At 38.4% G+C, this 27,839-nt stretch overlaps 1 protein-coding gene across 5 annotated transcripts in view; it reads left to right on the top strand.

Moving 5' to 3' along the window:
* TBC1D9 (TBC1 domain family member 9) overlaps positions 1 to 27,839 on the top strand; it is a 68,016-nt gene that overhangs the window by 14,702 nt on the left and 25,475 nt on the right. For 4 of the 5 annotated variants that reach the window (XM_068942116.1, XM_068942119.1, XM_068942118.1 and 1 more), the window contains 7 exons: positions 13,240 to 13,350; positions 18,008 to 18,126; positions 19,753 to 19,981; positions 21,270 to 21,531; positions 22,683 to 22,890; positions 25,727 to 25,933; positions 27,519 to 27,689. In XM_068942116.1, coding sequence (XP_068798217.1) covers positions 13,240 to 13,350; positions 18,008 to 18,126; positions 19,753 to 19,981; positions 21,270 to 21,531; positions 22,683 to 22,890; positions 25,727 to 25,933; positions 27,519 to 27,689 — 1,307 coding nt within the window. Of the gene's footprint in view, positions 1 to 4,294; positions 4,457 to 13,239; positions 13,351 to 18,007; positions 18,127 to 19,752; positions 19,982 to 21,269; positions 21,532 to 22,682; positions 22,891 to 25,726; positions 25,934 to 27,518; positions 27,690 to 27,839 lie in introns of those variants that run through there. The other variant, XM_068942120.1, reaches the window with a different exon arrangement.

The following is a 27,839-nucleotide window of genomic DNA, read 5'->3' as shown; positions in this document are numbered from 1 at the left end:
ATAGTTAAATTTGTTCAGTTATACCCCAAAAAGTCATCCACCCTTGAATGTTGTACAAAATTTGGTCTGGTTGCTCTATGAGAAACCAGATGACATGTCCTTGAAGTTGACTAGAAATACTGTATGTAAGATTTTCACTGTGGTGGGAGTGGTCTGCATTTATACATGCAAAGAAGATGTAAATACAGCTCTCACTTTTTTTTTCTTATGCTCTATCTTCTGCTGACACATGCTCCCTCACTATTGACTCTTGAAGTAGTTTGTCTTAAATTGTAGAATGACAATTACCTTTCAGATTGAACATATGGGCTTGTCAACATGATATGGTTTCACTAGTAGAACTTAAACCGTGGTTTGACAATGAGAAGCATTGATTCACGGGCATTGCCATCAAATCCAGCTTTGCTGTGAAACTAAATAGTCAGCAAACTGATCTGGGTTAAGGCTAATGCCCCTCTTTCCTTATGTTTACTCTTTAAACTTCGATGAGCTTAACTTGCGCTCACACTGTAGTCCCATTGCGTTGGCGTAGCGGAAGAGCTAGAGTGCTTTGGTACGGGTGAGTGGGTGTGAGAGGGAGAAGGCTGGGGCAGCACGGCTTAAGAGCACTGCTGCTGGGTGTTTTGGCTGTGCACCTGGGGCTAACGGCTGACAGTCACCATGGAGATGACTGCAGAGCTGGTCTCAGATTTACCTGTTCTTCATCCCTTATTCATTTTCATCCCATGGGCAGAGGTTACTGCCACGAGAGCAAAGCTCAGGAGAATGGATCTTACAGGTGCCATTCACACACCTCTGTCCAAAATGAAGCAGTTAATATTGCCCTGAGGGGTGGGTGAAAGTAATTCTGATGACTTTATGTTGAAGTAGAAGAGCAGTATTCACCTTGCCTGTTCTCCTGGCTCCTCCCTGAATGCAGTAACCCTTTTCTGGAAAGGCAGTATCATTCACTTGGAGGAAGGGGTGAAATCTCAGCTTTTTCTGCTCTGATTCTCTGCCCTTGGCTTGGATTTACGTAACTTAGATAAATGGAGGAAGCCCTCATGTTTACTGGTTTCAGCATTAGAATTCCTTCTGCACTTAGTTGAAATCTGGATTGTAACCTGCTAGAAGCTTGATTGAGTGGAAGGCAATGCCTAATCAGTCCCTAGAAGTCATCTCTCCTAACAAAACGTAGCTAATTAGTAATTTGCCTAAGAGTTCCAGCTTTTCTACCAAGCAGAATGAAGCCATTTTTATACTGAATTAAGGCCCAGACTCTTTTGAATGATTTTATCTATGTCAGAGCCAGTCATACCAGTGCAGCTTTCCTTTGTGAGCATGCCCTAATTGAAGAGTCGTTTGGGTTTTATTTTCCTCTTAAATAAAAGAAAAATGGGGACAACTTGTAGATTGGATTTTAGTAGCTGTTCCGTAAACCCTTTGTCTTGCATCACTGCATTGCTCTTCCAGGACAAGGCCAAAAATGTACTTTCCTGCTTTAAATGTATTTGATGGGTGATCAATATTCTCCATAATGAAATCGTTGCATGCTTTGCGTGTAATGGCATGCATGCGTTTTGCTTTTGAGTGACTATCAGTCAAGACTTTGATCTTCTTTTTGTTCACCAACATGGCAAAAGCCTTTCTTTTTCTTCTTCTTATTTTTCTCAGTGGTATTGAGTGTTTTTAATCTTCTCTTTTTAATACCCATTCTGCTGTTTGACAGCTATCGGTTTGCCTTGTTTGTCAGCTACCGCCTTTGAGCAGGTTGGTAGTTTGGCCTATATGAAATGCTTTGTTCCCAAGAGGGTCTGCTGTGTTACAGCATTTGCAGCCTGTACCAGCTCAAGCAGAGAAAGCTGGGGAGAACGTGAACCTTATCTCTCCTGTGATTTGGACATTGTGCCTTGCACTACCATATTACTTTCATGGATGTAAGGATCTTGATTATGTCATAAGTTTTATAAATAACTAGAAGACTTACGTTTATTTAAGTATATACTTTGTTGTAATACAACAAATAGATTTAAAGTGTCTCAATATTTGCTTTCTGCTGTGTTATGGTAATGTTTGTCAAACTTACTTGAAAACATTCTTGCAAGAAATTAATGCAGCTGATAGTTGATAGCATAACATGCTTTTGCTACAGTTTACAGGAAGAGAGATTGAGGGTGTGGCATGATTAGCTTATGTGACTGTGCTGTACTTCTTTTACGTATATATGTTTGTGTGTGAAATAGAGATGAAATTCTAGGTCACTTTCTTGAAAATGTTGTTGTTGTAAGATCCCTTTGAATCCCAAAACAAATAACTTGTTCTTTGTAGTTTGCAAGAGCTGGATTTTTTAGGAGTGAAATATTTTGCAGATAGGATGCTTACAGCTGGGACAGTGTGCGTGTGAGAGTCAGTGCAGGTTTGTGAGTCAATGAGATGTTGCCAAAGATAATTCTAATACTTAAACAGAAGAGAGCAGATGGAAATCTGCTGACTTCTGATAATAAAGGAAACTGATGAAGTACTGTCTTCCACACAAGTATCTGATGAGAAAAGGATTGACGTGTAATTTCCACATTGGAAGGGCAGAAAGGGAAGGTTCTGAGCTCGACTGACTGATGCTGGCCTTCAGTGTCAAATCTAATACAGTTTGTAATACTGTGACAGTGTTCTAACTCGGAACACTTTTCTGCAGCCTTCCTGAACAATACAGTTAGCCCAAATTTGGAGAAGGAATTTTGCCTTGTTGTCACCCTCTCTGTTTGGAGCGTTGAGAAAAGGATAGCTTGAAAACCTGCTTATGTTTAAGATTTAAAAAAGCTTTTGGCCGATATATTATCTGTCTTCATGAAAAGATGTTACATGCTTTAATGAACTTGATGCTTTTTCTCCGTAATGACTAAAGCAGTTAACAATTTTAACACTTTATACACTTCAGAGAGAAACATGTGCTTCCTGATACTTGAAATAAAGCAGTTACCAAAATGCATGCAATTAGCAAAACTTGTATGAGTGGTCAGCTTATCCATAAGCTTTCCATGTCCGTTTTGGCTCACGGAGCGGAAACTAGTCTCTTGCCCTCCCCTCTGTCATTTGTTGTTACAAATTGTCTGTGCTGCTGTGGTTTCTTACTAGTATTCACTGTGGCTATACTTGCTTCTTCACGCCATACGATACCCACTTTGAGATGTCATCCAAATGTCTAGAGACGGGCAGTTGAACTGCTCTGATTATCTGGGTTGATTCACCAGTCTTTGCATTGAGTTCCCAGATATGTTCACATGTGCTTATTTGGAAGGTGTCTCGTTTGCTTTCTTGTGCCGCTGCTGATCTCCAGTTCTTACAGGCAGTGCATTGTTCGTGTAGACACCATGCTTGAGATGAGTCTCAGCATTGCTTGGTGCTGCATAGCTCTTGTTTCCATACTATATTGCTTTTTAGTGAAAAACTTTTTCCTATCCTTGATGCCACTTTATCTTTTACACCGCATTGAGTAGCGTGACCCATCAAGGCCTCTGAACTGATCTGGCACTTGTTAGTTTTGTCTTCTAACATAATATTATTACATTGTGCTCCTAAGTAACAGTACCAACAGGGCTTCACATGAACAGAGATCTCAGAAAACAGCAGGCCCAGCAAACATCTTTGAATTCCGGGTGTCAAGCAATAATATTATTATAGTAAATTAAAGTAAAGTCTAGGCCTCTTAGTAATTTTCTGCATTATACCAGAGTTTGTATTGCTTACAGGATTTTTGTTGTTATTGTCTAGTACTACACTGAAAGATATAGAGAATGTGGCACTTTTCCACAACAGTATCCGTGTTTGCATCACTCTACCATCCAATTACTCACTCTTAGAAGAATATATTATATTTCACGGAGGCTTGTGGCTTTGACAGTTTTTGTTAGTTCTGTCGAATTAAAAAAGGTTCCACAGGTAGGCTGGTGAAAGTGGATTAAGACATACATATTCTTGTGTAATTGTTCTTTGTGTAAATATTTAGCATGTGCAGGATCAGTTCAGCTTTCTCTGATCTTCTCAAAGATTTGCACCCGCTGCTGTTTTATCCCTCATAGCATCATACTCCATAATGCAGCTTTTTCCTGAAAGAGGCCAGAGTAGTTGCTGCTACTGATTTTGCTGAAATATACAAGGTGTATAAATGGTTTTAATAGTTTGGTTGTTAAATCTTGCTCTTTCTCAGCTCTGTGATTGCTAATCATACTTCTGAAGTCTGATCCATGTTGCTGTTCAATGCTCAACATTTACATTTTTCCTTCAAATCCAGTGCTAATGTAGGCTTAAATCCTGGGGAGATTTCTTCAAAGTCTTCTACCTGTTTTCTTTCCAACTGGCTGTGAGTTTCTGAAGTCCCAACTTCTGCCTGGGAATGTTCTGAAGTTTTCAGACAGTTCTAGTCTGCTCAGTCTGATGGGTTTGTGAATTCCTACTGCTGCAACAGCCTCCTTTTCAGCTAGTAAGTTCTCTACATGTTTTTGGTTCTTTCCTTACAGTTTTGTGTTCTGCTTCCCCTTTGCATTTTCCATTATTTCATTAGCCAACGTACTTGGATTTTCTGTTCAGCATCCTTTCTTTCCCCAGTAAAACGCCTCCTCTGATAGCTTATTGTGGTCTGATTCTCTCTGTGTCGGTATTCAGTCAGGACAGTTAGTTTGCATTGCTTCTTCTAAAACCTGCCCACCTCTTTGAGATTAGCTTGTATTTCATCATGCTGTACTTCAGGACCGTTCCTTAGATCAAGCTGAATTAATTTGCTGTAGACACTTCAATTCTCAATTGTGTGTCATTGATTTTTTTTTTTTTTGCTAGATTCAATTTACAATCAGTTTTCTTCTTAATTTGGCAGTACTTTTTGAAATTGGTCATGCTTACTCAATTTGTTCTTGAATTTTTGGTAGTTTACCTGAATCTTATGTTGGTGAAGATGTAGTTGATTTAAATTTTGCCATTAGGTGAAATTTGTGTTTAATATGCTTACGTTATTCTGAGGGAATGTGGCACTTAACAAGAATTAGTTCTGATCACAAGTAAAATTCAGTGACTTCCCTTCTGTTTTGGTCAACGGTTCTTGGCTCTGGCCTTCCACAAGTGTGTTTTTTGGGGGAGGAGGGTTGTTGTTGGTGGTGGTTTGTTTGTTTGGGTTTTTTTTAAACAAACTAGGAAGGACTAAGTTTTGATATTTTACTAATATCTTGTTTATTTTTAAAATTATGGAATATTTTAACTGATTTTTATTTATATGTAATATATAAAATAATTATTTTAAAGGATTATTATTATATAACTGCCTTGGAAGCAATTGTTAACTCCATCTCTCTTCTCACTGTTTCTCTGTGACCTTATAGCCTGATGTGATTGACATGTAGTACAAAACTTATTTTCTTCAGGTGTGTGAGAGTATTTGAGTTTTTGTCTGAATATGTTTCCTCTGATCTGTAACCCTTCACATACCCGTAATTGTCTAGTATGTCCTGTTGGTATTCATCTCTCTGCCTAGCCTTTCCCCACTTCTATTAGGTTTTTGTTTGTTTTATTTTGTTTTTAGTAGGTTTGCTTCTGTCTGGGAAGGCTATTCATTGGACGTATTATGTGTGAGTTACTGAGCTTAGACGTTTTGTTGTCTGTAAACTTGACCTTGGTGGAAATAAAGACAATTATTTTGTTCTGTGTGTGTGGATATGCACACTCCGGTTTTGTCTCTGAGGAGAAAGGCAGCAAAGTTTTACAATCCTAAATATTTACAGTCCTAAAATATTTTTAAATGATGCTTAGTAGATAACGTTGACCAATATATTCATATCTTACAATGATTAAGGCTCTTCCATTTAACACAGTTACAAGAAGTTCTAAAAGCTAGAAGTCTAAACCTAGCCAGATTTAGATTAGAATTACGATACAGATTTTAACAGGGATGGCCCCGAGTCATTTGGCAAGTACTGTGCTCAGTTGCTGATCACGGTTAAGTTGCAATTTCTAGAAGATAATCTAGTTCAATCGCAGTTGTTAAACTTGAAGGGAGAATGAAAGCTTTACCCTTTGTTGCTGCTTTATGCTGCAGTAGTCAAGCTAGATCATAAGCCAGACCATCACGCTGGCCCTTCCTGAGTTTTGTATGTATGTGGTTTGTTTGTTTTTTTGTTTTGGTTTGTTTTTTTTGTTTTAGGATTGTTTGTTAGGTTTTAAATCTGTTCTCTGTCATTTGTATTTCTCAGCCTGAAGGCAGAAAGAACATGTGCTGATTTTGCTGCTTATCTTGCTAAATGTCAGCAGAGTGACAACACTTCCTTGTGACAGTTTCACTGCAGATGTTTGAAAACTTGGAATATCTGGATTGGCACAAAGGAATCTCTGGATAGGCAAATCAATGTCATATGACGTTTGTTGGTAGAAAGGAAGAGTAGCAAAGGCAGTCATTGAGGAAAACTTACCAAATTTTAGGCCTTAATTTCAGAGGAAGGATTTTTTTCTTAATACAGTATTACATGTCCATATAAAGCAATGTTATATAATTTGTATGGGAAGAGCATTATCATATAAACATTTAGGGGTTATCTTGCCCCCTCCCCCCCCCTCCCCTTTTTTTAATAAATACACACATAGATTACAGAACTGTCTGTCCTCTCAGAAAGTTCCAAGGGTAGTGTTAGCAATGATGTTGTTGTCTTCCTTTTTGGATATTGTTACCAGGATGGGATATTTAACACTCCAATTATTTTTAAGTGGTTTACTTACTATTCATTTGGTTTGTCCCATGAAATCAAATAGAACTGATGACCCGTTTGAAAGGGTGTGTCTATAGTATCACCTGTGGAGTTCAGATTGTTGCTTAGGTTGTGATTTGACAGACAAGTAGTTGGGTGACCTCTTCCTGTAATAACAAATGAGTGAGCTGATTACATAAACACTGGACTGCCTTGAGAAAGAATGGAAAAATAATGATTCATTATAGTGACTAGGAAAAACAAAAGCTTGTCTGTACGTCTTAACTATGTATTGTTACGAGTTATTGTTCTTACAGTCCAGGAAGTCGTATCTAAGCTTTAGGAAATGTTTGTTTATTGTGCATGAAATCAATATAATATTAAATGCTCAGGATGAAACCGTGGTATAAATCCACACTGTTGAATGGGGCTTTGTCAAAAATCAGTCCAAGTCTGCAATCCAAGCAAGTCCCTTCAATGTTTCGGGATTAGGACCAGAGCGTGTTACACGTTCATCCTTTATAGTGAGAAGAGAAAGGGTCTTCAACACGCTTTTTAATATTGGGAACTATATAAGCAGTGTGTCTTTCATTTGGTGTTGGAGTGTCCCTATGCCTGCTTTAAAAAATTCTTACCAATGAAGCATGTGATTTTGCAAGCTTTCTTAGGAATGAATTGAGACATTCCAATTTGCAGTGTTGAGCTCATACATAAATAGGCTGCTGACATCAATGGGACTACTTGAGTAATAGTTCATCAGTATAACTCCAGGAGTCACAGCTTGACCTGCATTAAATATTAGCTCTTTTGGAATGTATACTTCTAGATTTGCCTAGGTGCTAAAAAGATGCATGCATGCATGCTTTTTGTTTAGGCATTTTCAAAATAAAGATCTGTTACTGAAGATGTTTTGAGAGAGTGATAGGCTGTTCGTTATATAAATGATAGTTTGTCAGCAGTCACCTTCTTTTGGAAACAATTTATTTAAAATTTTGGAATAACAACAGTGAGAGATGTGGTGCATTTTATTGTTGTAGGCCTGTACGATGGTGTTACTAGCACAGCAAAAAGAGCCATGCATATAGTGAAAATGTATCCCCCGCAGGCTTGTTCCTGTGATAAACTGCCGCTGAAACAAAGGAAGTACTGCCCCAGGCAAGGTGATAACAGTCAGACCTCTGGCACACTCAGGTGAGGATGACACACGGAGTATCCCTATAAGTGGGAAGCCAAATGGAAGCAAATATACTCAGGCTTCTGCTGTCCCAGACCCAGGCTAAGCCAGTAGCAGTGGCAGGTTGAAAGGTTAGAAGAAAGGGAAGGGAGGAATAAATAAGGAGCATCTGCTGCTCTTCTACCCTGCCCACATGCAGGAGTGCTTGCACCATTCTTCAGCCCCTCCCTGAAGCAGAAGGGTGTATTTGACTCCCAAGAGCTACTGGCTGCTCCCCACGAAGCATCTTTGTCTGCTTGACTCGGGTCTTCTGCAGCAGCCGTAGCAACTGAGTGGAGCTGGAGAAGGATGTGGCAGGGTAGGGCTGCCAGGAGCCAGGTGAAGGACAGGCAGCTTCTCCCTTCTCCCCATAACATATGCTTGGCATCTGGCAAGCTGGGGAGGAGAGCGTGTCCCTGGAAGGCAGTGAGTATGAGGCACAACAGTTGCACCAGCTGCAAAATGACCTCCTTCCAGGTCTAGGCAAGGCTCATGCAAGTTGCTCTCAACACTGAGGAACGGAGGCATCATAGATCATTGGTCTGAACTGAAAACACCCCAAAAAAGAGGGTGGCAATGTTATAGCTGGACGAGAAGTGTCACTTTCTGATCTCATCCTGAGCTAGATAGGGTTAGCTGTGCAACATAGCCATGGCTGCCTGTGATTTTTAAGATTTGAAGGGTCACTATTCTTTGTAATTCATAAACAGTACTTAAATTGGTTTTGGTGCTTTAATATGGCACTCAAAAGGTAATATATAATCCAGGTCTTTGCTCTTGACTGTGTAATCCAATTTACCTTGAGGATCCTGTGTGTTTCAGCAAGTAAAACATTGCAAGGTCACAAACTTAATGGTAAGATTGCTGTCAGAGGGACTGTAGCAAGGCAGTAAAGACTACCTGATGTGTGTGTGCGTTTGTGCGCACATATGTGCGTGCATGCACTTTGTTGTATTTAAATCGAAGCATGACTTTTGGTGATAGAGAGTTACTGTTTGTCGGTGGAAGAAATCCTGTTGTAAGGAAAAATGATTGTTCATATGTAGAATGCATAAATTTGCATTTTCTCGTAATTTAAACGTCGGTAACTGCAAAGAAATGAGCAAATTCTTAAGAAAGAGGGAAAATGTAATCACTAGTTATAGTTTAAAATAAGAAAAGAAAGAGGGGAGATTATACCTGCAGCAAATAGTTGTGTTACAGTCATCAAGTACAGGAATATATGTATATCCAAACAACTAAAAACATTGTGACTTCTGCAGTTATTTGTCTTCATATACTATAAAGGGTGTGTATTTTCAGTGGCGGTAATTTAAGATGCACCAGCTTGGTGCTGCTGCAGGTCATCCATTGATTTCATTACCATTTGTGGCCAGTTTGTAAGCAGTCTGGCACTGCCTGCAGATCTCCAAGGAGAGGATAGTGCAGTGATGTTTGGAAGAGTCTAGCTGGCTGAATCAATTGGGTTAGTCTTCAAATCAAGATGACATACCTTTCTGGAAAGTACACTTTGGTCAAATAGAAATCATGTGGCTTAAAGAGGGTTTGTGTAATACAGGAAATCAGGCTTTCATGTTGTAGTAATCCCTTCTAGCAAAAAACACTTCAAAATTGATTACTAGTATAAAGTTACAGGCACAGTACATCATAATTTAATGCATGAGTACAGGCTGCTAATCTCTACACTTTGTGCAATGATTATTGCCCTTCCCCCTTAAGACTAAATGTGAGGCACTCTATTCAGATAAGTAGACTGTAGTATGATTTCTTCCTTCAGCATAAATTGCATCAGGTAACGGAATCCATTTCCTGTAATACCATCCAGTGCATTGTGTGTCCTTCCAGTAATACGATGCAAGAGCAATTGCACAGGCCCCCTAGCCAGTTGTGGCCATGTCTTTCCTGATTTCAGACGTTATATTTGTTACTGATTTTCCTCTGCTAATACCTGTGTTTCACAAAAAAGAAAGAAAATGCTGCATGTTTTTCTGGTCTTTTGCTTTATGACATGAGAATGCAAAAGAGGAAGCTGACTTTATTCAAAAAAATCCTATCAAACTGAATGAAGACGTCCTTCCTCCTTTCTCTCCTCTTCTCCCCATGTGTATGTCTGGTTGCTCCAGACATGCAGCATGTGTGTCCGATGGGACTGGTCCTAGACAGAAGGTTACTTATACTTGAGTGCCTTCAGGATCAGGGCTATCATCAGTTAAGCACTAATCCCACTCACTTTTAACACATGCTTTAAATCTGTGCTCATGAGAGCTGTTCACTTGAACAGAAGGTTTAGTATTCTTGCATCGGATTCCTTCCCTTTTTTCATTATGTCTTGTCAGAAACCTGATGAAATAATAGGAAAGAAATTTGCAATCAGTATAGTCATATTGCTTTCATAGCTTGGTAATTCACTGGCTCTTGCCCAGGGAACGATCTAATCTAAGCGATATGAGTCTTTAATTTTATGTGTACTTTCAGTTATTTGTTTTCTCAGCGTTTCTCAGAAGGTACTTGCTACATGAAGAGTTAATGAACAAGATTAAAATTGATTATTTATTTCTCTGTCTTTTTATGATTGATTCCATGTAGAAGTCCCTCAGAGAGAGTATCAGCTTAAACTGCTATTATTTCATTGTCATTGCATCACATACCTGCATTAAAACAAAACAAAACAAAACTGACCTGCAATGCATAATGGAGCAGTTCTTGAAGGACAGCAATAAGGGTAATTGTGTGATTAGAATAGTGAATAGTAGTTTGCCGTGATATAATATAATACCTAAATTATTTTTGAAATTCCACATATACCTTCCATCAAAACAGATATTCCATTGTACAAGTAAGATTTTAGTGATAAAGTGTCTGTTGTAATTGATTCAGAAAGCTAGACTTTGAATTTTCTTTGGGGCCTTTTGGAGTTTGGAGCAGGGGCATTTCTACAGCCTCTTTCTAGGGAAATTGACTGGACAACTCTAACTGCACCAGTGGAAGCTATTCTTCTTTTCCTTACATACCTTCCATCTATTGTTTCAGTGTTGGCTAGCCTAGCACTCCATCGTACATTGTTGTTCTATTTTTTTTTTTTCCCTTTCCTCCTATCTTCAATATCTTAGGGAGGTGGAGGTAGGATGAGGGCCTTCTCTTAACCTGATGTTGCTGAGCAAGTTAGTGGTTTGTTCTAGCTCTTTGTCCTCAGCTGTGTATCCCAGTTTTCCCGGCCTGTAGCACCCTCCTAGAGCTAGTGGCAAAATTGGTAGGACCATGCACACGCCAACAAATTTGGCAGTACAGCAGGAGGAAAGAAATGAGCATATTTCTAAAGATTCTAGAGTCTTAACAGTGTGTCTATACTGCAGAGAAGAGTATCTTTGGCCAGCATACAACTTTATTTAATATTGCATCATGCCTCTTGCATATTTAGTACTATCAGTAGACATGTGAAGTTATGAAGCATGAATAATCTTTGGCATAGGACCTGCTGCGTGTTTGCAGCAAACCCGGAGGAGAAACTCATAGTGTCTGACTTGGTCTGTGCTCCAATTGAGAAATACTCCTAAACTCACTAGTAACTTTGCACATTTGGGTATTTTTGCCCATTTACTGAAGTAAAAAGCATGCACATTGTTTTTTGGACCAGAGCTGTGTTGTTTTTTGTAATGGTAGAATGGAGAGCATGCATAACAGAAAAGAGTGCAAGATAATGGAAGTTTAAAAAAACATTATAAACTACTTCAGTCTGCTGAGTTTGAAAGGAGTCAAGACATACCTAGGAGGGCTGGTGGAGTTTCAACTGGGGAAGCTTGTCAGCGTACACCAGTAACCAAAAAGACATGAGAGGCGAGGGTGCAAAATGGCATAGTAACTGCTAAAGCTAGCTCGGGTAATGAACGTTGGACTATTTTACATTACTATTCTGTGTTCATATTCTGTAATCAGCAGACACCTTCCTATCCTTGTTTGCTAATGACCTAGTACCGTATCCAGGCTTGTTTCTTATGTGTTTCAGAATTCTTGGATTAAAAAATGGTGGATATTAATCGGCTGGGTAAGAAGAGATTGAATTTAATCTGGCCTGTGAAGAACCATGAGAATTGGGTTTCCACAAATAAAAAACATCAAATGGGGGAATCCAGATCGAATAGGGGAATATAGGGAGGGTATTTCCAAGTGTCGGTTGCGGTTTGGATTTAATGACTCTGCTAAGATGGAAAATGGGTATCGTTTATATCTTTGTGATCGGTAAAGCAAGTCTGAAAGAGGAACAGCTAGGGAAGCAGCCTTCTGAACTGCTTATGACACTGCAGACTGGGGAACTAATAAAACTGACAGTAAAAGATGAAAGCAGCCAGTTGAAATTGGAAGGGGATTTTAACAAGAGTAGTTTAACGTTCTGGAGTTCTTGGTGCGTACAGATTATTTCGGCTGTTAGAAAACTGTAACTTCTGCCCCAGTAAATAAAAAAGTTCCTTTTAAAGTTCCCCCATTTTCAGGTTGTGAATTTACTGAGAACTTCCAACACAAGAATTTACAACCCACATCTCTGCATGAGAGATGACAATTTTTTTGTGGAGGTGAAAAATGGAGAAATTTCATACAGCTTTTAAGAACAAAAAGAGCATCTTGATTTTTTGTTGTTGTTGTTTTTGTTTGTTCTTTTATTTGTTTTTAATAATTTCCTTTTACTAGCTAAAAGTCATGGAAATCTTGTTAGGGAGTATTGGTAGTATTTGATATGCAACTGCTGATGGCCTCTCACCGGCAAAGAATTTTCAAAGCTACTTTGGGAAAACAGAATGGCTCTGTCTGTCTTCATCATCCTTTCAGCTGAAAAACAGCTTCACTGTTAGTATTTTGATCCTTCCTACCCTGAAGAACCAGACCGTAAAATAGCATAATTATCTTTGCTGGAAGGCTTTGGATTATGTTTTTCCTAGCTGACTGTTCTATTTTGAGCCATTCTAGGGTATGGAAGAACAGTTCCTGACTGTTTTTCAGGGCTCCAAAAGCCTGTGAAACACAGAAGAAAATTAAACAATTTTTAAACATGGGTTTATAACACAGCTACCTTCTGCTTTTTTTTTTTTTGTGTGTCTGTCTTTATGCTAGAGTCAATTTATATTTAAAAGTTGAAGTCTTGTTGAAACTGAAAATCTTTCCCTGTTGAGTCACTCTTCCTCTTTACAACATGAAGGAACAAGCGTGGGGCTGAATACATAGGTCTGCCTTTTCCTGTGGAGGATGAAACGGAGGAGTTGAGGGAGGAGAGGAGGCATATGGGGTCCCAGATGATCCGTCAGTGTATATTCATCGTTATTTCCTGTCCTGTAGGTCTCCTTGTGGGTACTCTTGATGTTGTGCTGGACTCCAGTGCGAGAGTGGCACCATATCGAATCCTCTACCAAGCACCAGACTCCTTGGTATACTGGACTATTGCCTGTGGTAAGGATACACGTAGTGACATGTGGATTTTTATTCTTCTTGGTTACTGGGCCACATAACTAATAGAGCATCCTGCCTGCTGAGCACAGTCATTTCAGAGCAAATAAACGTGTCAGGATGAAACGGAAAACCTGCTCTAGTGGTTAAATAGGAAACTTAGGAAAATAGGAAATGTTATGTTAGGCAATGACTGGGTGAAAACAGAAATGGCCTTGGAGCAGGGGCAGAGGCTATGTTATTTTTCCACTGTTCATCTCTCAAATATGTTCCCTGATGGGCAGTCTAGAGTCTATCCCCTTTCCTTGCATGTTCTTCCCCACACCCATGGCTCACACCTGCAGCACCTATGAAGCGCAGCATTCCTGCAAACAGTGTAGTGGGGGAGTGCCTGGGTTATGGTCCCCAAATTATCCAGACTGAGCATCTGGCTGCCCTTGGAATGGAAACTAGGAAGATGGTGCAATCTCAGCTCTCACCTGGGTAATGAGTATGGGTAAGGCACTTCCTGGACTATGGGCTCAGGCTCCTCCAAGGTAAATGCCACCTAAGTCCCAGGGATGCCCACCTCTTGGCCAGTTATTTCAGACACGGTGTATCATCCTTCTAGATATGCGGTACCTGAAATTTCATCATGGGAGTATTTAGGTTATGTGCTTAAATACAGAGTATGTTTTCTCAAATAGATGTAACAAACCCTGAAGAGCTTTGGTCTGCAAGGCTCAAAGCTTTGACATATCTAACCGTAAGGCTGTTCTTTCTGTCATTACAGTAGTTGGTGAAATCAATGAGATGTCTGTTTTCATATATTAACTAGGATTACTGCATACATCAGATGCTGTAAAAATTAAACGCTTGCTTCTGTGGTCAGGCGCTTTTTGCAAGTAGTGTGAAGCAGCATGTAATCTGGTGGCATTTGCTAACTCTGAAAATAGTGTCTGCAGCTGAATGCAGAAGATTGAGGTAATTTAGCCTTGATTGACTAAGCTTGTAAGGTCAAGTCCTCGGTTTGATAGTATTGCTTTGCCAGTCTTGGAAAGTGAAAACTTTTGAATGCAACACCTAGCTAGCCCTAACATTTCAAAGTGTTTTAGGCAGCAGCCAGAACCCTGATCTTGTGAAAGAAAATTGAAAAAGAGGACAAATGGGGAGTGCACGTATGCCTCTCATCAGTCTAATAGACTGTTAACTTCCAGCACCCCTGATGCTACCTAAAATTCAAAAATATTGGGTAATGGAGCCTCTTCTAGCTGCTAGAAGCTAGAACTGCTTCTAGCCTAACAATGGCACCCTCTCATCTCCCATCCTCTCAATAGAATTTGAAATTTAGATACTCAGGATGGCTTTTCCTCTAGACAGACTAGAAGGGATATGGAGGTTTGCACAAACCCTCTATCTTGGACTAAGGTAGAGGACTAAGATGGACTAAGGCTTGCTGTAGATCTGATAGTTCTAGCAGGTCAAAGCAGTCTTATAAGCAGCTGATTCTTGTGTCTGGGAAAGGTGATCCCAGAGCTGTCTTATGTTCTGAAGTCAATAGGAAGTTTGGAATAGCTCATCTTAGTGCAGGTATTTCTTGCCGCTTTTGACGGTGATCGGATCTGAAAGATGGCTTCAATTGAACATCCATTTTTGCCCTGTACACTGATTAGTATCTACTCCCTGAAGGATGTTAAAATTCGTATAACATAATTTTTCTCTTTAGTGACAGCTAATAGTAAAAATAGATATTAATGAAGCTGTCAGTAATATAAAGGTCTTTTTGGAAACTTCATTTAACTACTTACTTTGTCCTGTCAGCTGCTCTGCTATGACAGAAAGTAATGGGACATTGCAGGTCAGCTTCTGATCAGTCTCAGTCATGAGAAAGAAAGATAAAAGCCATGTTTGTTTACATTATCTGTACCTGAGCAGAGAGAGTTGCAGACACAGATACAACTCCATCTTCCTTTCACTCAGATGTCAGAGCATAGCAATTAGTAAGCACCTCTGTCCCAGAAACTCAAAAGGGAGTCACTGAGGGCACAAATTGTCTTGCTGTTGAGAGACTTCCTTTAGACAACATAACAGATCACAAAGCTCTCGACAAAGTAGTGTTTCTTCAAAGACACTAGTACTGTGCACACGCTCAAAAGTGAATTTCGGTGACTTTGTGGAAATGGGCCTTGTGACTCTTTCTGTAAGTACATTTGCAGGTTTTTTGTAATGATATCTATAGATAATTACTGTATTTTTATACTTACAGTGTGGGTCCTCAGATAACCAGAGGCATGAGACTGAAAGTGGAGGAGCTCATTTCATTTTACCATAAGCTGAACATACCATTTAGAGGAGGGGAAGGAGTGATTAACAGCCCATTGTACACACTGTTGTCCCTTTCATTTCCTACCAGTCTTCAGTCTGTATTCCAAAATGCAGTGGTTTATATGCTAGGTGGTTTTTTTCCCTTTCTTAGGATTTAGAGATATTGCTTAATTCACGTAAAAGGCCAGTGAGGGTAAAACAGTGAATACTTTCAACATGTGCTAAGATTGACAAAGGATAGGTATGTACTTTAAAACACTGTAGTGGAAATGTTTTTTTTTAATCCCGACTAAACAGAGCAAAGAAAAGGTTCTAGACTGATAAGAAATAGATGAGAACTCTCTAATTCTGCTCCACATCATTTGTGAGTTTGGGCTGATTGCATGGTATGTTATAGATGAGAATGTCCAGGAGAGCAAACAGTAAGATACTGGAAACAAAAAGCAATGGAAAAAAATGAGATGGGAATTGACAGGTTGAGGCTAACAGCCAAAGCTCGCTCTTGAGAAGTGATGAAAAGTAACTGATTAGCTGCAAACAAGAAGTAGACAGTTTTAAGAAAGAGCTTCATGGCAGTATGTCTGCACTGCTTTTCAGTGCTCTTAGAGGGGAGCAATTGTTCTGATGACAGTCTAGTTTTATACACACAGCTCATATATTTCATCATTGCTTTTTACAGCAATGTAAAAGCCAAGAAGAAATAAATCGGTCTTCAGACCACCTTCTGAGTTCCAGAAAGATTTGGTTGCATCCAGTAGTTTTAAGGAGAAGTAGTGATGACAATCACTTGCAGTTCTGAAATACCATTGGTTAAATATGCAGGCTGTTCTGCAACATGATTTATTTGTCTGTACTACAACCAGAAATGTGAAACCTCCCTGGAAGTTGCACAGAATGTTGCATTCTGTTGCTTTCCTTAGAGCTGTGTGGAGCTCGGATTGTATTCCCTACAAATAATTCCCCGCACCCCATAATTCCTTGCTGAACAGCAAGGAAGTTATTGTTTGATATGTATTCAGGACAGTTGCATTGAGTCCTTCTAGGAACCATGGAAACACTTTTGCCAAAACGGTATGCTGCAGATATGTGACAGTCTAATTGTGCCTGTACCAAACCTGGAGAAGTTATTAGCACCAGCTTGTTGTAGCTTAGCCTCTTCCTAATGGTTGGTTGCACCTAAGCAACTTTACTTTGTTGGGTTCTGTAGGCAATGGTTAGAAGGCAGGTGCATTTACTCCTTGCTACTTCTCAGTAAAATGAACCAAAAGCCGTGATTGGAGGGAGGAGGAAAAAAAAAGACTCTAGTATTGATTCTGTTTCCTAGTTAGATTGACGTACTTTTAATCAAGGCTCAGATATAGATATTGCTATGTAAACATTTAATGCTTGCTTTCTGAAAATACTTTTAAAAAAAAAACTATTTTCGAATAAACCCTATATACTCCATGTTGAGGACACAAAATTTCTGCAAGTGCTTGGATTTTATTCTTTCTTCAGGATGGGCACAAAAAGACCTTGAACAGCACAAACAACTTCATTATGCAGGATAATGAGAACAGAGGGGACAAAATGAAAGTTTTATTTATTGCAAGCCAATCTCAAATAAAATAGAAGCAGAAATTTGGACATGTAAACTCAAGTTCATGCCAAAAGCTTTTTCATTCTAGTTCTGTACTGCTTTACAGACTATGCGTATGCTGATTCCTGTGCATCAGCATTATCTCGCTTGACCCCTTTTGGTCTTCTAAGAAAACCTGGGTTGCTGAAGTTCACTTTATTCTTTCATCATTAAAAGTAAACCACCTCTGACAACTCTCCCACCCTGAAAAAGACCTAGCTTTCTTAGAGGGCTTTCAACACTGTTCTTTTGAGGAAGATACTTTTTAACCGAGCTGTCAGGAAAACTGTTCTTTTCAACTTTTACCCTTGTAATTTTAAAATTGTTTCATAGTTTACAGTTCTATATTAGGGTGAACAGTTAAGAACCAATTGTGGAATATACAACCGTTGGGGTTTTTTTATTGGCTCCTAACAGATGCAAATAATACCTTTACTTAACTCTTCAATGTGAAGTTGAACAGTTTGGTGTCGTTGTTGTGCCTAGAATTTTGAATTTAGTTTTTCTTTCGCCCATGATGCTGACATAAGCAATAGGTGCTTGTTACAGAAGGATCTTGAAAATGACCAACTACTTATTATGAAGTTACAGACTATGCTGGAGAATTTTGGAGTTTAGAATGATACAGCATCTGTTATATGGTGAAATATTGCTTCTTTCATTACTGTCAAGTTTTATTTGAGTTTTTTTATGATTAAGAAGACAGAGAAATTGGTAACTTATTTATCTATTATGCAGGTTGCTCAAGGAAGGAAATCACTGAACACTGGGAATGGCTTGAACAGAATTTGTTGCAAACTCTCTCAATCTTTGAAAATGAGAATGACATAAACACGTTTGTCAGAGGAAAAATACAGGTAGTTAATTATATTATAAATGTTTTTAATGACAGATGTGACTGAGGAAGGAAATCTAATGTGAATTCTCAGCAAATTTGGCCTAGCAGTCCTTACACTGCTCCACCTTTTTGAAGGAAAACCAGATGGAGAGTGATAATATGTATTGAAAATTAAGGAGCCTGGCATTAGTGCATGTAACTAGAGCAATATGGTTAAAAACAAAATTACATGTAGACCTCGAATCATTTAAATGTTTCAAAATTGTGCTGTTGGTTCTGTCTTAAGCTCTGTCTGTTTTCAAGGCAACTTATTTTTTCAGTGCAAAGCTTTAACGTTTTTTACACATGCTCGTTCTATAATGCCTGTTTACTCGCTTCTATGTAGTTATATGGCTGAGTATTGGCCTTTACGCCTTATACAGATTTTGGGAGTTGCTAGTTGATTTTTGGTTGTTTTTACCAGTGTATCTTTTTTCCTCACAGGAGAACGAGTAGCTATACTGATAAAAACTACTTCATCCACACTAAGAATTATATAAAGATAGATACTTTGATAAGAGAGTTTATGTGTAAACAAAGTGATTATATGTACATAATTTGTGTGTATTTCAGATGTTCACCTCGTCTCATTCCTTTCTTTCAACATTTCATGTAATAAGTCACCTGTCTTAAAAATTCCCTTGTGTTTGAGTGTGTTTTACTAGTGGATCAGATATGAAGTCTATAGATGCTCATGCAGATACCTTATGTCAGAAGACATCTGTTTTGTAAAAAATATAATCCTTTAAGAACATTGGTGCTTTTAGATTTGTATGGATATTAAAAAAAAATTGTCTAACAAATGATGGTTAGCTATCTTCCACTCTGCTCTCCAGATGAATGGACCAATTTATGAAGATGTAGCTTTCCTTTTATAACTTTAAGATAGAGGGAGGTAAAGAAGGTGTATGAAATAGATTGGAAAATAAGTAAGTAAAGACGAAGTTGTTTAGCAGAAACATCTATAGTCTTTCAGGGGTCAAAAAGCAGCCTTTCACTAGACTACTGCTATTTCAGACTTTATGGAGCTCTTCTGCACCTGAAAGTATGAATGAGTTGTCTGTCCTGTTGGTTAATCTAACAGAAGATAGTTCTGTTTCTCTTACTCCTTTTTTGTTCAGGACCCATTAAGAGGGGACATAGGTTGTTTTTTTGTTTTCCCTAATAAGTAGTAGATTTTTTTCTTTGACTTTTTTTTCCTTCTTAGAAAAAAATATTCTAATGAAATCCTATCCCTGTTCCCCCAAGGAGCATCTTTACCAAGGAGGGGGAAAACACACAGGCCATAGATGCCTTATACAGTAGTTAGGAATATTTGAGATAGGCTTGTTAGTTTAAAACAAGATGTTGTCAAGGCAGCTAAGTGGTTGGTGCTTGGTTACTTGTGACATAGATGTGGTAAGAAGCAAAGTCACCGGAAAGACGGCCTTCAATAAAAGTAAGTAATATGTAAGCAAAAGAATGAGTAGAAAAACAGGGAACAAAGAAGAGACTTTCTTGACACCACAGTAGCTTGTAGTCTTTGAATCCAGACAGCAGTGGTAATAAGAATATCTACTACTCAGTGATGACTAACATGCTATGTACTTCCTTCACTCCCTGCTAGGGCATCATTGCCGAGTACAACAAAGTCAATGGCATCAAGGAGGATGATGATACAGAAAAATTTAAGGAAGCCATAGTGAAGTTTCACAAACTATTTGGGATGCCAGAAGAAGAGAAATTAGTGAATTATTACTCCTGCAGTTACTGGAAGGGGAAAGTTCCCCGTCAGGGCTGGATGTATCTCAGCATTAATCACCTTTGCTTTTATTCTTTCCTCATGGGAAGGGAAGGTATGTATAACAGTGGAATCTATGCACCTAAGAATTGTTAGGAAATATTCTGCAGTTTGTTACTGTTTGCTTGCTGGATGCTAAGGGTACAAAGACACTGCTAAGTAAAATTGGAGTAGGAATCAATTCCTTGATTGTCTACACTGCTTAATTCTGCACTTGTTCCCTGGCTTGTTTCAGATTTTGCGAACTAGCTCTACCTCTCTGCAAAAAAATACCCAGGCATGGTTTAGAGGCGTTCGCTTCAGGAACCATGTCCAAAAAGAAATAGGGATGAGATCACACCACTTTTGGCTCCCTCTGCTCTTATACAATCCCTAATACTACCCAGCAGGCTTTGCAGCCTCGAGTGTCCCACTCTTGTAATGCACCAGAGACTCGCAAAGGGCTCAAAGGAGACCCGGGATCAAGCGCTATATAGCGTGGATGCAACCAGTCTGCCCTGAAGGGATTTTATTCAAAGCAGTGTAGGAGGTAAACCAGTCCGCACTACTTGACTTTGGGCAATGGATCGTGCGAAGGATCTTTCTGTTTAGCTATGTGTAGACTAAGAGAACGGTTGATTTCTGCGTAAAAAATTTAGTCTAAGAAACCAATATCCTACCCTGCTGTAATGGTGTGGAAAGAAAAGGCAAGGATCCAGCATTGCTGCAGTATTTTCTAACATGATATTGCTGGAGTAGTCTCCATAGCAGGAGAGGCTGATGAGATGCATAGCTGTAGGATTAAATGCATCGGCTGGTTTAATGTACATAAACTTTTATATTTTTTTTTGCCTAGTAGTTCAAACTCTTGTTTTATTTTTGTTACTGAAGTGGTATGCTATGTTATGATTAAATTAAGGACTTTTTCCAAATCTACTATAAATAAACCGTAAAGCAGTTAATTGCACTGCTTTAGCATTACATTTCCTTGCTCCTATAGGGAGAGAGGATGTCAGAGTCTGGGCAGGTGCTGTGGCAATGATAAATTATTTTAGCCTACCTAGCTTTGTAAGGCTTGTATGGTATTCTATATAGAAGTAAGTTTATATTTAAAAACTTTTGTCCCCATGGAATGATAAGAACTGTTTGTCAGGTAATTGTAGGGTGGGGTTCTTTTTGTTTATGTTTTTTGTTTGTTTGTTTTTTAACAAGCAGGGTCTGTTCATGTTGTCCTCCCAGCTTTTCAAGATGCAAGAAAATCCCTTTGGAATATCTTTGGAATATGTTTCATATAAAATGGAAGATATATGTTTTTGAATAGGATAATTTTTTACACTAAATCTTTTCTGTTTGCTTCTGTTCAGCAAAGTTAGTTATCCGCTGGGTTGATATCACTCAACTTGAGAAGAATGCTACACTGCTCTTTCCTGATATGATCAAAGTGAGCACAAGGTCAAGTGAACATTTCTTCTCAGTATTCCTCAATATCAGTGAGACATTTAAACTAATGGAACAGCTTGCCAACATAGCAATGCGACAACTCTTGGACAATGAAGGATTTGAACAAGACAGGTCATTACCCAAACTGAAAAAGAAATCCCCCAAAAAAGTATCTGCCCTGAAACGGTAGGTAGTATTGGCTCTTAGTCATTAGCTTCTCCTCAGTCCTCTTACCTATAGCATTTTGTCTAGAAATTTTCTAATGATGTTGCCATTTACTGTTCCATCAAAAGGAATGATTGTTTCCGGATGGCAAAAGGTGGAGAATTATTTAGATAAAATTATCTGATTTCTTGCTGAAATAGAAAAGAGAAAATGTGCCGATAAGGACGTGTTACAAAAGTAAAAGAAATATGTGAGCCAAATTCTCATTTTTTCCAAAGCTTCTTTATGCATCTCTTGTTGCTAGCTGTATTAGATATCTGTTGTAAAGCCCCTTTATATTATCAGCGGTCATAAAGCAACTTAAATGTCAATAAGAAACATGCATACATACATACTTGGCCCTATAGCTGGAATAAAAAAAAGACTATAGATAAAGAATTCTATCCAGAACTTTTTTTTTTGTAGCTCTGCTACTTACCATTTTATTTTCTTTTAATTGTAAGAGGAAATACACAATCTGGAAGATACTTCTGCTTCTCTCTATTATACTGCAATTGAACAGTTCCGTGTTAATTTTATATGCTGATCATGTTAGTGCAACACAGAGATTTGTAACCCGCACTTTCTTGTATTTCTCATCGCTTAGCGACATGCATTATATCATTTAGCTTCTCTTTCTAACTGTTTCATAGTACGAACCCATTACTTCTCAGTGTTTAACACTGAATACATTAGCAAGACTAAATCTTGAAATTATTAACAAACGCTAGCCATAATGATTCCATCACGTTAATAAATCAGCCTCAAAGAAATATTTTTTTTTGTCATAATATTATTCCGGCTCTTGTTTCATTAAATAATACATGGATTCACTGAGCTGAATGCCGAAAGATCACCTAATCTGTTCCCTCTGAGAAGTCAGGCTTATTGTGCTTAAGTCATTCCTGGCAAATATTTCTTTCCTGTAGTCTCAGAATCTTCCAGCAAGGGAGATTGTACAGCCCCTCTGAACAAACTGTGTCCGCTGTTTGGCTGTGCGCAACCGTGTGTGAGGGTATAACTGCTGTGTGTTACTTGCAATGATTTGTATGAAATGATTTAATGAAATATATCTTAATGTATTATGTATCTTTTAAAAAAAGAAAAGCTATCTTTTTTTGTTTTGTTTTTAGGGATCTTGATGCCAGAGCAAAAAGCGAGAGATACCGTGCATTGTTCCGACTTCCCAAGGATGAGAAATTAGATGGACACACAGACTGTACTCTGTGGACTCCATTCAACAAAATGCACATTTTGGGTCAGATGTTTGTTTCTACAAACTACATTTGCTTTACTAGTAAGGAAGAGAACTTGTGCAGCCTTATTATCCCTCTTCGAGAGGTAAATATTGTATGGGCAGATTGATATGGAAAAAGAAAAATGAAGTATATCCTATTGTAAACTGAATCCTAGCTTTGATTTTTTTTCATTATTGATGATACACTCACAGGAGATCAGAGGGGTGAAAAGAGCTTTTCACTGTAGCATGTTCTAAGTAATATTTAATGACTATATGTCTTAGTTTTAAGTACCTACTACAAAAATTTACAGTGAGTTTTCCCTGTCAGTTTTTGCAACCTTCATGAGCCCTTCCTCTCTCATAATCTGTATCCTAATTTACAGCCCCACAGTATGGGTTTTTTATTTTTTTTATTATTATAGGAAAGAAGATAAGACTACCTAGGTTAATCAACGGAACTTCTATTAAAGAATCTGTCAGATAAGATGGGCTTTTGTCAGGTGTCAAAAGATCCATAATGCTAATGCATTGCATTGTCTCGTCACATAGACAAACTAACAATTATTTATTCCTGTATGTGAAAAATATTTATGTCAGCAATTTAAAAATTGGTGTTTTGCCCTTTTTAAAGCTGGTTGTATAAAATTTAAATTACGTGTAGTATAAGAGACATTTAAAGTTTGATGCAATGAAAAAATAATTATACTGGGGAGGTTTTGTATGACTGACTTGCTTTGCAAGTTGATGCTAATATATAAAGAATACCTTGGAAATAGTAGCAAAGCTTTTACATAACCGGGGACAGACTGACTTCTCTGAAAAAGTCTCATCTAAAGAAAAATGGAATATTTTAAGGCCGTCACCCTTCCACCCCAAATTGTTAGGAGTGTAAAAAAAAAAAAAAAAAAGAAAAAGAAAAAAGAAAAAAAGTTATTTTTTGAATGCAATGACCTTGATTATTTGAGAAGAGACATTCAATTTCGATGTGATGTTTGTCCGGTATTCCAAGGGAACAGCAGTCCTCCCAGTGAAGTCAAGCAGTCAAGCAGTAGAGGAGAGAAGGAATGAAGTCTGCGTTTAACAGGATGTCTTTTCCTGGGTGCAGAATGAGCAACTTCTTTCAGTAGCCATAGCTTTAGCAGCATGGGATTCAGAGCAGCTCCTAGGCTTTCAGAGAAAGAAATAGCTGAAGGGATAAGTATTTTGTAAGTGTTTTTGTGTGAACAGATGAGGTCTCCATACCAGCAAGGAAAACAGTGACAAATTGGATGGTACTAACCCATTGAATAACGGATCAGTACCCTTAATAGTTCGAGGGAGGCTTTCTATTTACTTAAAGCTTTGGATTAGACCTTATTTGCAGGATTCTGTAGATATCCTGGAGATGTTTTGGCAGACAGCAAGAATAAAGCATTGATTCAGTAGTGGTGATCAGAAAGGCATATTTTCCGTAACTGAGTGCCTGCTCGCTGCACCCAGAAGCCCCGGTGTCCAAGATTGGCACTTCAGATATGTGTATGTCTCTAAATGGGAAGTAAGTGGGTTTTGGCTCCTGTTACAGCAAAGCATGCTTGCTATAATATCTGTCCTATGCCTTCATAACTTGTCTTTCCTCTATGCTGATTACACTCGGCTCTTAAGTGGCACATTTTTTTAGCTAATTTGAATATGCTATTAGTGAGGCTCTTTTAAATTGATAAAGAGCTGATTTGTAGTTAATAGAAAAATAAAAGGAAGTTGGCAGAATAGAGGAAGAAAGAAGTGATTTAGCACCTGATCTGTGTTGTGGTCTTTAAATAGTCTTTAGAGGAAATCTCATGTGAAAATCTCATCTCTCTCCTTTTAGCTTTTGAAATGTTAATATTGCAGCACTAATGGCTCACCATTGATCTCTTTTTTTTTTTTTTTAAAAAAAAAAAAGAAGAAGAAGAAGAAAGGGGAGGAAAAAAAAAAGGTTTTGGTAAAGTGAAGCGTGCCCTCTTTTATCCTGAAGACACTAACACAGTTTTTATTACCTAGGAGATTCTGTTTAAAGCCATAAAAGCAATGGTTAAAAGCACTTAACTCATGCTTTGTGTTTTGTTTGTTGTACTAACAGTATGAACTTGATTGATTTTGTTTGTTTTTAAGGCCAATGATTAGTAATGCTTAGAACATGCTTGTAGCTGGTATATAATTCATAACTTATCTGTGAGGTTTCGATATGTTAGTACACTTTCTCAAAAACTCAGTGAATTAGTGACCTGTACTCAGTGGATTGTGGTCAGAGTACTGTTGACAGGTTGGAGTTCAGTTAGATCAGTGACCACCTCACTAACAATTGAAGGCTGCACAGAAACCTCTGCATTAGAGGGTTAGGTGTTTTCCTTTGTAAGGAAAGATATGGGGACAGTTTCCATTAGTTGCAGGTTTCTGTATATCATGAAAATATATGACAATGGTTGTTATTGCAAGGGATGCAGCTCTAACATAGCGGAACAGATATTTTAGCAAAAAAGCTTTTTTGCATATCTTAGTAATGAAGAGTAAGCGAAAAACCCCTCTGGTAACGCAGCCCGTACCAGTTCTGGGGAGCTAGAGAGGGATTTTGAGGTTTTTGAGAAAAAACTCAGAAAATTACATCCTACAGGAAAAAGCTCTGTTGCCTTAAAAACTCTTTTAAAATACAGCTTGAGGAAATAAACTGTACTTTCTCTTTTAAAAAAAAAAAAAAATCCTTTGCACTGCTTAAAGCCAGCTGTAGGGGGATGACAGTCTTTGTATTTCAGAATTGTGAGTCCTTGAGTCTATACATACCTTGTTTTCCAGCAGAAGGATGCCCATAATGAGCCTTTGTAAGGGAAGAAGGGTCATAGGGTTATTCTACTAAGATGGTTCCTCCGAGCAAGCAATTTGATTAGCTAGAGGCTTTGACCCGTGGCTGCTGTTTCTCCCTAGGTGACAATAGTGGAAAAGGCAGATAGTTCCAGTGTGTTGCCCAGCCCGTTATCCATCAGCACTAAAAATAGAATGACGTTCCTCTTCGCCAACTTGAAAGACAGAGACTTTCTTGTACAGAGGATCTCAGATTTTCTGCAACAAACCACTTCAAAAATATACTTGGAAAAAGATATTTCTGGAAGCTATATCAGCTCAGATGAGGAGGTATGTGGAAGAAATGAATCATTTACTTGAAGGGAATTTTAACCAGAGGGAGGAGGTAAACCACACACCCACCCACCCCTTATTTAAGTTTTTATAGGACTAAGACTTTGTATACAGAATCCTTACCTCATTTGCATTAGTGCCTTTAGCTGCCCTAAGCTGAAGAGTTACGATGTTATGATTAGGGTTTTTTTTTTTCCATTATGCTTAAGAAATGAAATTTCAATAGAAGTTGTTGGGAAGTGCCATGGTTAACTCTCTCGTTAAATGAATTTTGAATACCTATTGACTTGTCGAAGTCAAAACGTAATGGAGAGATTTTAATGTCTTGAAGAAATTGTCAGTTGCTACATGAACAACTTTTTATGCAAGTCTTTAACTGATAAATCTGATACTTGCCTCTTCAAAGAAGAATGCCTGAGCTGAGCAAGCTTGAGGGTGCATGTGTACTGCTACTGAACTTCACAAAATTTTAACAACAACAAAAAATCCTCTGTCTTGGGCATCAGATGGCCCTATTTTGAGACACCCTCATATTTACCTATGCAAAGCAAATGGTGTTTAAAAGAGGTGATTAGGTAAACTTATGTCAGGCACTTCAAATATCAAGGCCTCCACTGAACTTTTAGATTTCATACATAAAACTAAAGTGCTTCAAAACATGACCTCATTAGATCTGATAAATTTGACCAAGTTTAGCAGGTCAGATCTCAAAGCAGAAAGGGCTTTTGTGGTTTATCATTTTGGCTTTATGAAGGTAGAGATCATGTTCCAAGTCAGTACTAAGCCTTACCTTAGTATTGTATGAAGTATCTTGGCTCTGCTTTACCATGTAAATCTTAAGGTCAATTTTCGACTTTCTTTGGTTATAATACATGTGTGATTGTAGTTGTATACCAGTGTGCGCACACGTGCATGTATAATGCTGAAACTTGGTGTCTTATCTCTTGCCCTCAATTAATCCCTTTATTCTACATTCTGAATTATAAAACTTAATTAAAATTAATAATCACGAGCATTATTTTTGCATTTAGTAATATGACTACATACGTAGGTGTGCATGACTAGTGTAGGGTATTTTCAACTTTAGGCATTTGGTGTGCAATGCCATAAGAGATCTTACTGTGATAAGACTTTTCAAAACTGTGTGAGAAGCCAGAAAATTATCTCTCTCCAGAATATTTTTCTCTCTGCATGTGTGTGTACACATATACAAATATGTGTGAGTCTTACATTCTGGACAGTCAAGGAGCCTCCTGGGCAGCCAACAATCCTACAATGTTGACAGGAGACCAGAGGAGGGAGTTTAATAGTGCAGAGCTTCTAAAAGGTATCACTACCATAGCAATTCTAATTATAGGAATTGGAGTTTTCGTGGGGAGGGTGAGGTGGGGGAAGGACAATGAGAAACTGGAAACAATTTAGTTATTTTATACCTGTTCCGTTTTTGCTGCCATATGCTCACTCTGGGAACGTACCTTAGTGATTAATTTGCTGAATTTGGGCTAAGTCTTCGATGCAATGAAGTAGAAAGTCCAAAGTCCTGCTCAGGCCCACCCTGAATTGCTTGTGGCTGGTTCTGCAGGTGTTTTCAAGACCAAATAGCATCATTTCTGCCAGCCCTCATAAAAGCCTCAACTCTGAGTCTGATGGAGAGCGACAGTTTAATCTTAATGGCAATGGCATTCCAACAGCAACTCAAGCTTTAATGACGATGTATCGGCGGAGGTCACCTGAGGAGTTCAACCCCAAGCTGGTAATATGTCGGAGTGCTGTGCCTGACAGGAGAAATAGTTAAATTATGTTTTCTTTAAAAAACAAACAAACAAAAACACACAACAACACAACTGTTGCTGGCACGCAAGAGTTGTATCCTGCCACAGACAGTTAAGAGGCAGTATTTTTC

This window comes from Struthio camelus, chromosome 4, assembly GCF_040807025.1.
Source record: "Struthio camelus isolate bStrCam1 chromosome 4, bStrCam1.hap1, whole genome shotgun sequence".
Classification (NCBI taxonomy): domain Eukaryota; kingdom Metazoa; phylum Chordata; class Aves; order Struthioniformes; family Struthionidae; genus Struthio; species Struthio camelus.
Note: the sequence above shows the minus strand (reverse complement) of the source record. Positions and strands in the feature narration are given on the sequence as shown.